The sequence below is a fragment of the Augochlora pura genome, chromosome 9 (genome assembly GCF_028453695.1).
Source record: "Augochlora pura isolate Apur16 chromosome 9, APUR_v2.2.1, whole genome shotgun sequence".
In the NCBI taxonomy this organism is placed as follows: Eukaryota; Metazoa; Arthropoda; class Insecta; order Hymenoptera; family Halictidae; genus Augochlora; species Augochlora pura.
This window is the reverse complement of record NC_135780.1, coordinates 14,418,462-14,435,613: the sequence shown is the minus strand read 5'-3', so window position 1 is coordinate 14,435,613 and position 17,152 is coordinate 14,418,462. Positions and strand designations below refer to the sequence as shown.

The 17,152-nt window shown below is 51.9% G+C and overlaps 1 protein-coding gene across 1 annotated transcript in view; it reads right to left on the bottom strand.

The window, feature by feature from the left end:
• Positions 1–17,152, bottom strand: part of Dysc (whirlin protein dyschronic) — a gene marked incomplete at its 3' end in the record, with an annotated part of 66,103 nt that overhangs the window by 41,015 nt on the left and 7,936 nt on the right. The window contains exons 2-3 of the mRNA XM_078190751.1: positions 8,548–8,913; positions 8,013–8,413 (exon numbers count right to left, since the gene is read on the bottom strand). Of these exons, the coding sequence (XP_078046877.1) occupies positions 8,013–8,413; positions 8,548–8,888 (742 nt within the window). The remainder of the gene's footprint in view (positions 1–8,012; positions 8,414–8,547; positions 8,914–17,152) is intronic.

Sequence of the window (17,152 nt, the reverse complement as noted above, 5' to 3'; positions counted from 1 at the left end):
ACGTCGAACAGTTTCGGACAGAACGGATCGGATTGGATCGAGTCGAATCGAATCGAATCGAATCGAATCGAGCTGTTCCATCGTTGTGCAGAGATGCCGAAAGAAAGCGACTTTTTCGGTTATGCGTAGGTGCAGCTCCCGTTTTCATGGACGTAGCTCGGGCGTCGTTGCTCGACTTTGGGCGCCATGGAAAGAAATCGTCGCGCGTTTCCAACGAAATTATTAAAAACGAAAAAGGAAGAATAAAAAGAGACAAATTGAACGAAAGAATCGTGAACGGAGGGTGGCGCGAGAGAAAAACGGATAGAACAAAATGCGGATGCATACAAGTGAAAATTGTTTGAACAGAGATTCGAGATATCCCGTGCCGGTGCGTGTTTTCGTGTGTCTCGCGTGAGCGTGGACATGCAGCATGAGCTCGCTCTCTCTCTCTCTCTCTCTCTCTCTCTTTCTCTCCTTTTCTCTGCGGAAACACAGCCGATAAGATCGCGCAATTTACATCGCACTCGCGAGTGACCCGGTCACCGCTTAATCGGTCCAGGAAAAACCCGCCAACTTGAAGCTTCAACTTTTTTATCGAACAAACGATCGAATTGCCTCGAAGCGTTTGGAAAATCGGCGATTTTTTACCGAATACGCGACTTTTCGACCGCGAACCTCCTAATTATTTGAAAATCTTGTTTGCCGAGGCTCGAACAATACGCGATAGTCGCATTACCAACGATATCGTCCGCTTGCAAATGATTCTGCGCGCTTTTATTCGACGTTTATCGGTTTTTGGTTGCTTTGCAAGGGGAAGATCCCTCTCCCGAAAAGAAAGACTCTACGTATGCTCTATACAGTCGAAATCATTTTCAGACAGGAACGATCGAATCGGAAGTCTCGCGCATCTCGTTACGAGGATAATTTTACGCGTGGATTCGCGAATCGTTTTCCCTCGACCCCCGGCGGATACCCGTCTCTTCAATGCCCGATATGATACGCTTATGTCGTCTATTCGGTCGCTGCAAAATTTTCACCATCGCGAAAATCACCTTTAGAAATCCGGTCTGCAACCGAGAAAATCTGTCGAACTGCGGATTTCTTGAACGCGGTGCTTGCTTTCGATGGCCACCGAATTCCCAGGAATATTGTCGCGCGCGATCGCCATCAATCGTCCGTGTTGCAGATTTATAGTTGCCGTTTCGTGCCGGAATATGCAAATTATTAGACGGAGGTAAAAGTACACGCCAAGAACGCCCATGATACAATTTCATCAAATCCGCGTTTATACTCGGATCGAATTGTCGCGATGAAAAGGAAATGTATTGTCGACAACGATGAAGCATTTTTACCGATTCGACATCTCCGACAGTTACCGACTGACTCGAGGCAAAAATTAGAGATTACACCAGCGTCTTTAGTGCGCGAGTCTCCTGCGGTGAACGAAAGCGCTTCCGACTTTCCGTCCGCTTTGTCGATCTTTCCGTAGCTAGAAGCGATCGTACGGTTCGTGGATTATCGAAGACTAAAGGAGCTCGGATTCATCGCGGTCGGACGCGTCTCGATTCTCGTTGCGAAACAACCGAATCGCATCCGTTGCCCGAAGCCACACACACACACACACACCCTCTAAATCGACTCGAGTCGGATAAAGAGCCGCGGAGCGGATGAAAAGAGAGGGCAAATACGAGAGACGTACAATAACATGATACTCGATCCGGTAGATATTTGTCCCCGTCACGAATCACGCGTGCAACGCGAACCGTGCAGCTCACAGCGGTACGGCGGTAGGTAGCTAGCTGGTGCTCGGGCCATCCGCACCGGATGAGATCGATAAACCGTGCTCGGGCGCAACAACGGGAGAAAGAATTTCACGCTCGGACAAGGCGGACGAGAGGACGCTGAGGTGGCCAAAGGGTAGCCGGTGGGTGGCCGGGACACGTCCGTGCCCGATCCCCGGGAGTCCTGTAATTGATCTCCCACCCCTGGCGAGAGGCCCGATTGGGAAGCACGGATTAATCCGGCCGATGAAAGAGATAAGGTGAACAATCGGCTCGTTACGCGGACTCTCGTCGTCGAACTCGTGTGTCGTCGTCGTCGTCGTCGTCGTCGTCGTCGTCGTCGTCGCCGCGGGCTTAATAAAACTGTTCCGTGCTCCGAGCATGTTTAACTAGAGATTCCTGTCCCCGCGGGGGGTGATTGTGCTACCCTCCGCATCTTTTCTCACGTCCGATTAATCTATTTGGATTGTCTTCGATCGATCGTTCCTTTCCTCTAAACGCGAGCATTCTTCCAAGCTCCAGGGAAGCTCGCAGAGGGACCTCGGTAGGTTCTTTATCCTGCATCGTTCTCTTTCTCTTGCGCCTACATCTCGACTCGACTCGACTCGACTCAACTCGTCGGATACGCATGTACATTTCAGAATGTGCTTGTTTTGTTCGGAGACCGAAAGTTGGAACTCGTTTAAAATTCGGAGATCGACAACGTTTACGGTCTTTTTCAATAGGTGGCCAACTGAAACACGGACTTGGTTGAACGCGAACGCGTTTATAGTCGACGAACAGCCGCCTTCGGCTCGCCGGGATACGGTATGTAATGCAAAATACGGGCGGATACGTGGAGGATACGGAGACGCGCGTGTTCGTGCGTGTAATTCTTCTATAAATTCATAAACTATGCGCATATGCATCGTACATTGTCATGCAACGAAATGCCGGCGTGCTAAGCCTAGAGGAATTCTCACGGTTCCCATGACTGCGAGATCCTGACGATAAATCGTCGACAGAGCGAAACTCGGAGAGAAAGGAAGCACTTTTATCCGTTTTCGTCTTTTAATCGAAAGTCCAAGTTCCCGTGGAATCCTCGCAATTCTTCCACTTCCAATGGTATCTCAGGGAAAAGATATCCCCATCTAGGAGATCCTTCGCCATTGAAACGAAACCAACGTTGGGAAAAGAAATGTGCGGAGAAAGGATGCGTCGCGTCTGCCGCAAGAGATTAGAATCCAGTCTCTTCCAGATACTTTATTCCACTTGTATCGTTGCGGGATAAGAGACGGTTGATCGTTTAATCGAGGGATAATTCAAGATTTTCAGGATCGACAACGTTAGAAAAGTAATCGAGGAAGAAGCCAACCTTCCTGCGAACACGAACTCGACGGAGTGCATCGCAATCTTTATCGGTCGATGAATTCAGTTCGTTTCGTCGGTTCGATAATTGTTGCCGGACTGATCGATCGTGAGTCGCGACGCGACGCGACGCGACGCCGCATCCTGATCTCCGAGAGGAATCGGACGTCAACGAGGTCTCTGTTTCTATAATACTTTGATGAAAGAGTCGAACGCATTTCCTGTCAATTTCGTAGATCGTAGACCATGGAAATCCGACTTTTCCTTTATTTTTCTCGATTTCCACGCTCTAGAAAAATTCGAACGTTGCGAGTCGAGCAAACGTGGTATATACATATATCTCGAGAAGGTCGGATCGACGCGACGTTCCAACGCGAGATAAAATCTCGACAATGTTCTCGCCGAAAGAACAAAAATTCGCCGTGTTTCGATGTTCGTTTCCTTTCTCTCGCGCTCTTCGCCGCCCTCTAGTCCCAAGCCCGGCCGATCCGCGCGTAACACTTTCATGCGACATCGATCGTTGCTCGTTGCGTGCGTTGAGTGCGTGCGTGCGTGTATGTGCATGCGCGCGTTCGATTGCACGCGGAGCTGTGCGTGTACGCCAATACGTGTTCGGAAACCACGGAGAGATTGGAACGACCAGGAAATAGTCGAACGGTATGTAAATTCGTGACTAGAAGGGTCCTCGTAAAACCGGCCATTGCCCCGCAAAGCAATTTTTCCTCGATCTCCGTGTCTCGGATCGTTCCGCGTCCCGGCCAACGGTTTCGCCGACCAGAGATACATATTCGGGCTTCGTATTGGCGTTTCCTTCGACGCGTACGCATATTAAAAGAAAAGGTCCGGCAGAGTCGACCGAGGCTCGCTTTAAATCGTATCGATCGACGATTCGCGTTTCTACTTAACGCGGATAGAAATCGAGGCGATTCGTCCGTAATAGTCGCGAGTCTTTAGTCGCGTTTGCCCCGATCGCGAGTCATGGACACACGTATTTCCCTATTTTACGGAACAATCGATCTTGGTAGACGTTTACCAGAGTTTACCGTCGCTGCGATCAAAACGGTTATAACTGACGCAAGTTTAGTCGATCCATGAGCTTTGTTTCGTACCCAGTTCCGAACTTTGTTGAAATTACAACGAACCAGGGACTTTAAACCTTTCCGATCGTTATTTACACACCGACGATGCGATTAGACGTACCATTTTTTACCGTCGCGACGACAAACGTAGCCGTGTGCCACCTAAATTATAGAAAATTTCGAAAATTTGATCGCTCGACTTATTATCAAGAAAACTGTTACAAATTCTGATCTCCGGTATGAAAATTGCAGAATATTTTAACATTGGCTTTCACTTTCATTTTTACAGCTGTCAAACTACATGTTCAAAATTTCTGGTCGTCCAACGAATCCGTCGCCGATTTTTCTGTACAGTGTGCCCTCCCCCTCCTCCACCATTTCTCTCTCTCTCTCTCTCTCTCTCTTTTACACTCGTTGTCGCACGCACACGCACACACTCTCTCTCTCTCTCTCTCTCCCTCCATTTCTCTCTTCGCGCGTCTTACATTCTCTCCGCCTTTCTGTCCGTACGGTTGATGAGTTACCTGACTGTGCTTCTGGTAGAGCGAAACAGAAAACAAGAAAGACACACCGCCAGTTGACTTATTTCGACTTTGGCCTGCCGCTCGAAACGATGTGACACCAAGTTGTCGGGAAACGTTTCCTCGAAGGCAACCGATCGATCGCTCGTCCCACTTCCGGTATACGTTTGGACGCCTCTTCGAATGAAAACGCGTCGTATCCCTCTGTCGACTACACGCTTTGTTCCACGCTTTGGCCACACCGCGATCCCCGAGCCAGACTTTTATAACCTTTAAACTTTCCCCACGATCTTGCTCTGAATTTTACAATATTATAAATAAGCGTTCCATTATTGGAAAATCAATTTATAGAAGAATTCGAGTTCGTTGATCGACTTTTGAATTTCTAATTTGGTAGAAGCATGCCTGTCCGCGGCAAACTACGTTATCATAGGTAGTCGATGGACGCAATATCGCAACTTTGAATTTCGAAAAAAAGCCTTGAGAATTGAGAAACTCGAGGGAATGCTCGTGGAATCGGCTTCTTCGAGGAAGCAACGACTTGGCGAACATCGTTTCGCGCAGACGCGTTTCCGATTAGGTGAGTGCGTCCGTCGCGCAGGATCCACGCAGACGTTGCACAGGATTCGAAGCATTCGGTCGCGTCCCGAAGAGTCGAGGTTTCACGCTCGAGATCTCGAGGGCGAGGGCGAGGGCGAGGACGAGGACGCGGACGAGGACGAGGACGAGGCCGAAGCGCGATGCGAGCAGATATCGTTGGAGCGCCAGACGGCTGGAATACCGCGCCGCGATCGAGCGTGAAGTTTACGAGCCTCGAAACCGTGAAACCGGTGTCGAGGATGCTCCTGGCATCCGTGGAACGTGGGTCCTGGACGAAGACGTCTCTCTATCTATCTATCTATCTATCTATCTTTCTATCTATCTATCTATCTTTGAAACTGTGCGCAGAACTTCTCTGGGGAACCAGTCGAACTTGCTCTGTCCCATCCTCGAGGAACGCGTTTATTACGAGCACGCGTCTTCGAATCGAATGCACTCGTTTCCCTGTCGGATCGCAGATCCGCCAATCGCTGCGTCTTTCTCAGCCATGCGGCATGTTTTAGTTACTTTGTACGGACCGTATTGGTCGAACGCGTTATGTATCGTCGGTAGAAGCTACTTTATTCGCGGCCCTTGAGGTGCTTTGCTCGACAAGTACCCGCCGTTGGTCGATCCATCGACGCGTTCGCCAAACCCCGTGCGTTATCGAGAGGCTTCCAATCGTAAGTTGCGACGAACGAGTCTTGCCAATACGAGTAACCCAGCAGCCATTTTGGATCTGGTGCAACGACGCCGGGCAAATCTCAAGTCGCGCGCGGTCTTCCAAATATGTCTCTCCGTACTCTGTCGAAGACGTAACGATCGCAAGGTGTCTCGAATAAAAAGCAACGGAAAAGTAGACTATACCTCGGAAACGCGCTCATCTCGATCAACGTGCTAATAACCAATCATCTCCTGTTTCGTGTTACCGCATCGTGTACGCGCGTAAAGATGCGTTAGAATAAGTTTGCCAAGGGAGACGAGACATCCGGGGAGAACGGCATCGCGCGCGCTTCATTCGTTTCGCCGGCAGCGGAATGAAAATACGCGCAAGCGCGACAGCTGCGGGCAATTGGAAGCGCGTCGTTAAACTCGAGCAGTGTCCCATCTATCGCCCGTCGATTAATCGGCATCGCTAATTACCTCGGCAAACGGCGAATCGGCGAATCGGCGAATCGGCGAAACGACCGAACCTCCCACCCTCGTTCTAAATACGCGGAAGCGAACGGGAGCGACACGGTTTTTGCTAGCCGTCGTCGGGTACGGCGTCGCTACCCCCCTCGGCCGGTCGCGATTTAATCGCGTGGCTCCTGAAATAGAATTTGCCAGTGATTCGTTGCAATTTGTGGGCACAAATTGACTTCGGCTTCCGCCCGCTCCCCGATACCGTCGAGGAGTCGCAGCGCGTTTTTACACGTGGCACCTGGGCGAGCCTCGCTAGACCATTTAAACGATTCGCGCGAACCCGGCGACCGTAGGTCTTTTCGTTAATCCAAACGCTCGTTCGCTGATCCCGAGCTACCCAGAGAAATTCAACGCGGTCCGATCAACGTCGACGGACTGATAAAAAAAGAAAGAAGAAATAGAAAAAAATGTACCGACAAAGGAATCTCGCGGATTTTAATCATTTCCGTTTCGTCGTTGTTTCGACCATGAACGAATGCGAAACGCGAAGCAAATTGCGAATTACTTCTGCGCTTTCGTTCGTCGAACGGTCGTCCGTCGGGGCGGTAGCGTATAGCTGCGATGGAAATGACGCTCGATGATCCAAGTTTGAATTTTATCCCGCCTTTCCCTTAGTTTCCGGTCTCGTTCTTGCCATTGTGGATATCAGGTCGATTTGAAACGTTTCTCCGATTCGACCTCGCCAATTGAACGTTATAGTATCGTTATATTACCATTTATTATTATTTACCAAAGAATCGGGTAGAAAGAAAATGTCTCTAACCGGAATGGTTCCGTCCGAACGATCGGGGATCTCTGATAATCTGCGATCTCCGTTCGGTCCGTATTCGTCGGTTTAGCCGATTAAAAAATGTTTCGTCGGGTCGTATCCATTAAATTGTGATACCAAGTATCGGAGAAATTATTCGAACGACAGAGAATTATCGCTCTTTCGCTAGGTCTTGATCATAATCATCCATCGTTGACTTTCAAATTAGGTTTCGAGAACGAGAATACCGGAAATCAGGGACACGCGGACGTGGCAGCTGTGCTGAAGCACGAAAAGCACGGGGTGTCGGTGACACGATACACGATACACGATACACGATTGCCAATGCCAACGAAAATATGTGAGTCCGGCAGAACTACGAGAGAGAAGATCGCAGTGGACGTCGCGATGCCAAGCCGACGATTGCGATTCATCGAATCCTCGGAAAGCTTGACGCGATCGTAGATCATTTTCTTTTCACTTTCCAATTACCTTAAAGGTCTAAGCGAGATACGATCTAGAGGATACGCGGCAAGAAAGACGCGTTTCAAAAGAGTTGCATGGTTTATGGGGCAACGTCGGATTGAAACGAACAAAAGACTAGGCGAGAGGAGAGGATGAAAGGATCGCGAGATGCGGAAAGAAGTTTACGGCGTTTCGGTGACCGTGGCTCTCGGAAGATTTGGTTCTCGACGGAGGAGAAGAATCGCAGTCGACGGTCGGAGAAGCATCGCGACCGATGAACGGCGATAAACGGCATTCGAAAGTCATCACAGCTGTCGGAAGATACCTCGTTCTTGAGGCGCGAAGTACGGCGACGGAGGAAGCCTGAAGGTACTTCGGATCTCACCTGCGTCCTTGCCACCCTTCACGCAGATCCCAAAGCCATGGTGAGAGTCCGGTGGATCTCTCGTCATGGTCACTGTCCTTACGGTGAGCTCCTGAAGGCTCAGGGGCTGGGAGCTCGGCGACGTCGGAGGATTCCCGGCGTTTTGCTGCGACTGTTGCGATTGATGCTGCTGCTGCTGTTGCTGTTGCTGCTGTTGCTGCTGGTGCTGGTGCTGATGTTGCTGCTGATGTTGTTGAGACGACGAGGACGAACAAGTTCTGACCGCTGCGACGCTCGCGGGCGATGAGGCCGGAGTTCTCCTGTCGCCTTGCCGCCGCTCCGAGACGCCATTGCCAAACAATCTGCGACAACGTTCGTTACTCATTAGTTCTTACCGGTTTACGGTACAATGCAAGTCTATAAGAAAGAACGCGCGGATCGGCGTTCGGAGCACGAGTTTGTCGGCAGCGGCGGTCCAAAGGGCTCGCGAACGTACCTAAGCACCTGTTCCGGGGAAATGGCTCCGGTGGCCCCGGTGGAGCCGACGGTCCCGCCGGCGTGGACTCTGTGCCTGTACGGCGTGGTGTGCGACGAATGGTAATGCTGGGCGCTCGGGGGCCTCTCGACGATCGTGTAACTCGTGCCCGGAGGACTGTAGTATCCCCTGTGTTGGCCGCCATGGTGCCTGCTGGTCGGCTCTAAATCCTCTGCCTCGTAGCAACCGCCGGTGCCGCTCCTCAGGAAATGGGAGCCGCTGCGCAGGAAGTGAGAACCGGTCCCGCCGCCCCACTGCAGCTCCTGCAATTCCGAACCGTAGTCCTCCGTGCTGCTGGCCATATCTCTGGGATCCGTTTTGTCAGACCTGCGAAACGAACGAGGCGCATCGTTAGTAGTCGCGATGATGCCGAATTGATGCCGATTCTTCGCCACTCGCGACTCACGAGTAAACCTGCCAGTTACAACTCTTGAGCGATCGTTGATATATTTCATCCGTTTATCACACTCTATTCCACTTTAGCATCGAACGTCGTTCGCTTTTCCTCGAGAGATGCGAAAATCTTACCAATTCGAATTTCTTTTCCCCGTGCACTTCGCAAGGAAAGAGACGCGTCTTACGACGTTGTCGTATTTGTCTCTGTGAATTTCAGAAAAATGGCGGAAGGTGTCGATCAGCGTGGACGAGCGTTATCGAGAGAGCACGCGGGCGCGTCCGATTCCTTTTCAAGTAAATATTGAATTCGATAGAAAATTGCATGGTACGTGCCATCGGGCGGACCGCTGCAAATTTTGTACGTCAGGCCCATTTACGAGCGGCCCCCCTCCATACCTGGCCATATACGGTGTGCATTCGGAAAGACTAGTACTTTCGTGTCTGAACATTCTTCTCGCAGAATTCGATACGCTCTCGAAACATGGACGAAATATCGTATCGTATGTTCTATCGGTTGCCTGGAACAAACTAATTTCCTCTAGAAAAGAAAAAGGTATAGTCGAGAGAAATGCCCGACGAAGCTCGAGGACTTTCGCGCGGACGCCCTTGTCGTTTCATACTATTTACAGGTTTCGTAAAATTTCGCGGGCATCGATCGAGAAAGTTCCACTCTAGCAGGTTCGTTGGCTCGAAAAGGGAGAGACCCTCGCGATTATGAAAATACAATGACATACAATGTCGCCTCGCGTCGCCTCGCGTCGCATCGCATCCCGAATTAATGGCCGATGGCTGATAAATAACGAAAACGTTGGGCAGCGCAAGGCGAAGAGGCACCCGGCGGAGGACGCGACCTCGATTTTCGAGAGTTACCTAGGATCTCATAAATTAGTCGTCCGCCGGGGATGTCTGGAAATCATGAAGAGTCTCTACCGATGCGACATTCGAACGGTGGACTCGGGGACCTGGACCCCGTAGGTTTCGGGCCCTTTGAAATTCGTCGATTCCGCGAAAACTTTTGGATTACACGGTACGTAGCACGCGCCCAGGGATTGCGCAACCTCCGATCGAAAATCCAATATTTGGCCGCTCTTGGTCGATGAGACGAGCGATGGACCCTTCGTCGATGAAATTTTCATCCCTCTGAATGCGAATAGAATTCTAATGACTTTAGTTATTGGGAAATGCGAGGGTAAAGTATGGGACACGGTGCGTTTGTCGTTTCATTAGAGCTTTGCTCAACGATACTTTATCGGACACGATAAAAGATCATGCTAAAGAAGATGGAAGGAATTGCACCCGGTTCTTCCCATTGCAACGGAATTGATCGAAGGATTGAGGTTTCGAGAAAAGATCGATAGTTTCTTGAAATACTATTCTGCGCCGCGCGTCGTCCATCGAAATCGATTGCAAATAAGGCGCCTGAACGACGAGTTGATGAAATTCGTCGAGCGGCAAATTTTCTTATCGCGGGCACGGTCGGCCGTCTCCGATAAGATCTTTGCGCGATACCCGTCGCACCGCGGCGCAACGCGCCGGTGCGGCGCAACGATTTTCCGTGGGCCTGCGCGACGACTTGGCTTGGCGTGGCGTGGCGTGGCGTGGCGTGGCGTGGCGTGGCGTGGCGATGTCATAATCCCGCCCGGAAACCGACCATTATCGCCGGAAGAAATTTGAAAGTTGCCTCGTTCGTGGTATGGGGCCGCATGCAAACCCGCCCACTTCGGGCCGATTTACTCGGCCTCCGGGGGCGGAATTCCGCCGACACCCCCGGTCGGTCTCCGTCGACGGGAACGATCCTTCTTGGCACCGTTTGCGCGACGAGAACGCGAAGATCGACGATCGAGGATCGAGGGTCGAGGGTCGAGTATCTCGAGACGAAAACGTCGACCCAAGGCCTGCGACGCGAGAATGTGCGCGCGATCGTTGGATTTCGTTGATGAAATGAATAACGCTGGAATTTATCGCAGTTGGCAACGCTTTTGTAATACTCCTTCGCGCGTTCGATATTACAGTAACCTGATATCGCGATAAACATGAAAGAAGGATAACGAATTGTCGTCAATTGTCCACGTTGAACAGAGTTTGTCAAGATTAGGGAAGCATTTCCGTGTCGCGTTACCTTCGGTTGAACGGGTGCTGCACACGAGCGGGAATTATTCGACGGAATAACTTGCCGAGCCGCGAGAAATTCATTTCTCGATCTCAATATTCTCCGGCCGGTATGGCTTCATAGATTATGGAATACCGTTGTATTTCGATCGAGTTTCGTTACGAAGGATATCGAAACGGAATAATATACCTCGGTCGACGTCGAAATCGATACGCCTCGCGTAATATTTGATATTCTCACGAACCCCGCATTAATCGATTATAATACGAATAGACGGGAAACGAACCTCTAAAAAATCTCGGTCTCGGTTTCTGTCCGAAAGAAATCTGTGTCGCGTAGCTCGTCCGTCAGCAAATTCGAAGAATTGTTGAATCGCAAACGACTCATCGGAATGTAGCAACAGCGAGTAAGAACGAGATCGGAAACGCGTTAAACATCTTAAATAATAGTCGAGGAAAGAGCGAGGAAACGTCTTAGAAACGAACGTCTTAAAAACGCGTTCGCGTTGATTATTATAAGCGGGGAAAGCAGGGGAAAAGATACGATCGCGTTCCTTGTTCGAAACGGTCGAGCCAAATAAATTGGCTGTGTCAACAACTTGCGCGCGGCGTATGCATCGCGCTCTCGCCTCGCCCCCCGTACGAACCGTGCACAGCGCACGTGCGTGTGCCCGTCGAAATGCCACCGTGAATTATTAACGCCGCCCTAGTACAATGTTGTTGGCCGAGTGTAGGAGGCGATCCAGTATTCAAGAGGAACGATTCTGGTCGATGCCGCGAAACCGAGCCACGAGGCCGCGGCGCTCGGTAAAACCGTAAAATGTACCGCCTGCCTTTCCTCGGAGCAAGCAAACGCCGTTCACCCACGAAATGAAACACCTTCGAGCGGAACACGGTTCGAGGACGTTCGCAAAAATTCGCGGGTTCGTCGAAACGATCACTGTGATCAACATCTCTTTTCAACATTAATCAAAGACCGTTGTTCGCTGTCGAAAACAATATTTCGCTATACAGACGAAGGGGTCGTTCTTGGAAAAATTTCTTTGGAACGTCGACCGAGCACGAACCTGCTCGAAGGACCACGCGCGAAGCCTTGGTCGTATTCGAGCGGAAACGCGCTCGCGCCGTTCGATGTTCGAACTCGACTTTGCCAACGGCAAGGCGCTTAATGAAAAAACTTTTGCTCAACGAATCCAATTTGCGTGATAATTCGCGAGTCACCCTATGCGTTCGAATTCGCGGAAACCACGCTTCCCATAATACGCTACGAACTACATTCGGCCATAAAACGGACAAGATCCATTTTCGATCGGCGAACGTGACGCGCGATGACTGAAATCGCAGCTAAATGCCCTGGTCGCGGCATTCCGGCCATCCGCGGCCATCCGCGGCCGCGCTCGTGTAAACAACAGCGGCGACCAACTGGCTGCCAACGGAGTTAATTTCCGTTAAACGATTGGCGGTTCGTTACGCGAAACTATTTAGTGGGAAGGCGACCGAATAACTTCCTTTTTCGCAATAATTTCCATTATCGTGTCGCTGTGTCGACAATCGACACCAAATGCTCGTATTGCGAACCTCTCGCGGAATGATGACGGAAACGGAAGCGCGATCGCGGAGCGAACATTGTTCGTGCCGCGCGCAGCTGTGCTCGATCGTCGAGCGAAATCGAGCATCATCGCTTCGCGACTGTTACAGGCGGATTATTAATCTTCTGGGCGCTGATTGGACGCATCGCGACGGCCACGACTCGATTTTCTAGCACAAGCCTGGCATTACCGGCACGGTCAGGTTCTAATAGCGTTAGGAAGCCTCCTGTTACCGCCGGAAGAAATTTCGGAGTCATCCGGTTCGCGGTAAATGCACAGTATGCAAAGCCGAGCGCGGTGCTTCGTTCCGTTTTCATCGATCGACCATCGCGCCGACCGAACCACCGAATCGATCGGCTCCCTCTCCCCCTCTCTCTCTCTCTCTCTATTTAATTCATTCGAAATGTAACGATCGGCTGCGATCGAGAGAGCGGGCGTGCTCCTCTCCGCGCTGAAACGACGCGCTTCGTCTTCATCCGCGTCCTACGTCTCCTACGTGTCCCGTCGGGACGCAGGAAATTGGTCTGCGAGAGTAATCGTGTATTTTCCGGGACGTAACGGTCCCGCTAGAATGGCTTTACTCGCTCGGGATACGTCGCTACGGGTATAACTCTCGTTGCTCGAGATATTGTTCCGATAATGCTCGCATTTTCGAAATTTTATCGACATTATTCTTGCGGCTATTGCTCGATAACGAACGGGCTGGAAAAGACCATGCCTGACGAACGAGAAAAATAGTCGTCGCGAACCGGTTTTTCAACAAGAACAAGATCGGCAAGGTCACGATTGTTGTCACGTACCCGAGATAAACGAGAGAACGATAAACAAGAAATCCCGGTCAGCGGTGAATCGAAGCGAAGCGTTCTGTTCGCTTTCATCCTCTGGCGCTTTTAACGCGATTAAATCGAAAAGCGCGATTATCTTGGAACAATCGCGGCGGCTGGCCCTTGCGCTCTTAGCGGGCAGCTATAGCCATGGTCGGCTATAGCAGCGCCGTTGGATCGCTCGGAGACAGGAGGAATATCGGTGGAAACGGAAAGGGAGCTGTCGACTGCTGAATGAAGCCGGTTTCAGGGGGTGTTTCCTGCAGTATTGATCGCCCCACCCTCGCCTCTCGCCTCTCGCCTCTCGCCTCGCGCCTCGCGCCTCGCGCCTCGCGCCTCGCGGGTCGCGGTGCTCAACGTCCCTTCCTTTCCTTCGCCACCCCACCTCGCGGCTCTCCGAGCCCTCCCTTTCTCTCCAGCGTCGCTCGCACCCCTACGCTAAACTTTTCTTCTATCTCTGTTCGAAGTCTTCTCCGTCTCCTACGCTCGATCACCTTCCGTTCACCGAACACGCTTTCCCACTCGGTCCGTTACCTGTTCTCCGCCGTCGTCTCTCTCCACTCCCCTCTCACTCTTCTCTCCTCGCAACAACCCCTTTGCTCCACCTACCGACACTTTCGTTCTTCCTTTTTCTCGTCTCCGTTCCATCTCGCGCCCCCTCCCTCTCCACCGACACTCCATCGTTATCCCAGTCTCCCGTCTTTCTTGCGCGATTCTTTCTCCGGCCCTATTCGGGCCCAGGGTGCGTCCAACTCCTACACCGGCTAACCGCCCCCTGCCCTGCCCTGCCCTGCCCCGCCCCCCCACCCTCTGGCATGCTCGCCGTGCACCCCCGCCCGGCAAACGAATCGCCCCTTTCCATCGTTCAGTGTCAAGGTTGGGTCAGGTCGACTCGTGCGCGCGGTTGAGGAATCTCGTTCGATTGGTGTCTCGACACGAATAACTTAGCGTCGACGACTATTTAGGAAATTGCTCGGTTTCCGGAAAACAAGGAGTCAGGGGTTGTTGGGGCACGGACAGAGGGTTGTTGCGGTCTCGATGGACGACACGAGTACGCGCGTCCCTCCTGTTAAATTTCGAAATGTCGGTGCCACCCCGACGAAAGTCGTTGCAGTTTGCTGAATGGAAGTCGACGATTTTAAATTAGTCGAGACAGAGGCAGAGGCAGAGAGAGAGAGAGAGAGAGAGCAACGCTTCCAAACAAATCTGTAGAATTTTTGGATTCCAACGTTAATGGGCGTGCGTTGCGTCCCGGTGAAAGCGAAAAATTTCGAGGAGCGCGTAACGAGCAACGCGGAATTGCGCGTATGCCATTCCACGCGTGTTGATCTTGAATTCGTGAAAGCTACGGCGGAAATCGAGGATACCGATTGTCGATTCTGGCGATCGAGGAATTTCACGGGGAAGATCGTTCGAGGCGGTCGACGCGGTACGTCGCGCGTCGGTGAATTTTTCACGTCAATTAACGATTTTACTCTGTCGGCATGGTGACTCTATCGAACGCGGACTGCCGTTCTAAATATAATTCTTGGTTCACAGGCACGAGTTCGACGGATAGAAAGAAGAACAGAGGACAACGGAAGGAGCTACCGGTCGTCTTTTCGCCACCGCTCTGCCATCGATTACAAGCAGGAGCTCTCTGCCTATTTCGTCGATGAGCTTCGGTGCAATTTTATTTTCTTCCAAGACGATGGACCGGATAGGATGATAACAATCGATCGTGTAACAGATATTGTATCGCACCTTGCGACGCACTCGCCGGTGGTTTCGATCGATTCGAGCTATTGCCGAAAGAAAGTTTCTAGGTGGAATAGTTAGCTGGAAACACTTTCGATTCGGAACCGGCGAAGCAGCATCTTGTCGTATTCGTTGGTAGAGCTCTCGAGTCGTTCGTTCGTTCGCAGAGTTCAAATTCGTTTGATTTTCGTCTAATTCGACGCATCTAAATTCCACGCCGAAGCGCACTCTAGAAAAGTACAGACTCGACGAGAGCAAAAACTCTTGGACGTATCGATCGGAGCTGCGAGTTGGCGGACATCTCGCATACGCGTCGAAAACAACGGCTCCTATTGAACAATGTCCGCTCGCGTATCGTAACGAGTCCAATACGCGAAACCCGGTTACCGGTACGCGATGCAAGTGTTCGACGAGTACAACGTTACCACTCACACTATAGGCGTTCGCGACGAACGAAGCTACGCGGGTTACATGAACAGAGTTTTACATTTTTTTCTTTTTGAATTTACACGAACAAATGCTTTGCTCTTGGGACAGAGATTGTCGAGAGGTGTTAGATTGGGACGGTATCTTGTAGCGGGGAAATTTTGAGGGGCGGAAACATAAATTCACGCGACTGGCGCAGCAGAAGGCTAGCTCGCCGCAATTTCGCTGGCAGAATTAAAAAGTTGCATGGGAATCTCGGCGAGCCTATCTCGGAAGCGTAGAGCAGGCTGCGTCGTCCAGGATCCCCTGTAAGAGCCCGAGGTGCCGGCTCCGATGTAGCTGGCTCTCGCGCGTTCAATATTTACAAACCCCGCGCCGACTTGCCGCCGCGCGTCCCGGATCAGCAGACTCGAGAGACACCCGAGCCACGGACGTAACCGCGTATGCTCCAGTCGGTGCACCTGGGTGCACCTGGGTGCACCGAGGTCAGCCATGCCCCTTACCGAGGAGTCCGTGAAATATCGTTACCGCAGTCGCCGCAGTGTTGTACGAAGGGCTGCTGCCCGCCGCGTCCTCGCCCCTCCGCCACCCATAGGACCCTTTACCCCCCCGCGCCGCGCCGCGCCGCGCCGCGGTGGCAGCGCCGAGAGGAAAACCCGCGAGTACGCCCGCACGGCGCGCACACGGCCGACTCACCGGATGCTTCGTCGTCCGCGTTTTACGAGCCCGTTTATGCGCTTTACCGCACGCCCTTTCGATCGACCCTCTCTCCTCGTCTTCCCATTTTTCCACCTCGCCAGTTCTCCTCCCCCGCTCCCTGTTCTTTTCGCAACGATTCCGAAACGTGCACGCCTATGGCGCGTCTACAAACTACATGGGAAAACCGATTTTCTTTCCAGACGGAAACATTTTGTTGTCTCGAATCCGCAACCTTTTCAAGGAGGTACACTCGTTTAAGGAGAGTAATAGCTTTTCCCGGAAGCCTGGTCGCCCCGGACGCAACGACCCGGTACAGACGCGGCCGATGAAATTTCCTGGACGCGGGTACGCGCCTCGAGAGCGGAGTTTGCTCAGTTTCCGACGGTCCCGTTTTCGACGCTTGGTTTATCGACGAAACGGAATGGATAACGGCGGCGACCGAGTCCCGAGTCCCGAGTCCCGAGTCCCGAGTCCCGAGTCACGAGCCTCGGGCTTCGAGCCTCGAGAGCGGGGAGCGCGACGGTGGCCCGATAAAACTGCGACCGCGGGAAATATTCATAACCCCGGCCCCGGGAAAATTCGTTTCGCTCCGGGTAACCTGGCCAGCGAATGCAACGCGAAATTAATACGCGAGCTCGATCCAACCACGGACAATCGTACGACGTAAAAACGCGACGGCGAACGCGTTTCGATCCGAGCCAACGGCAGATTTCCTCGCGGCAGGAAACGTTTTCCACAATTTTCTGAATATGGAGTCATCGCGGTAACGGAAGTTGCGCTGTTAAC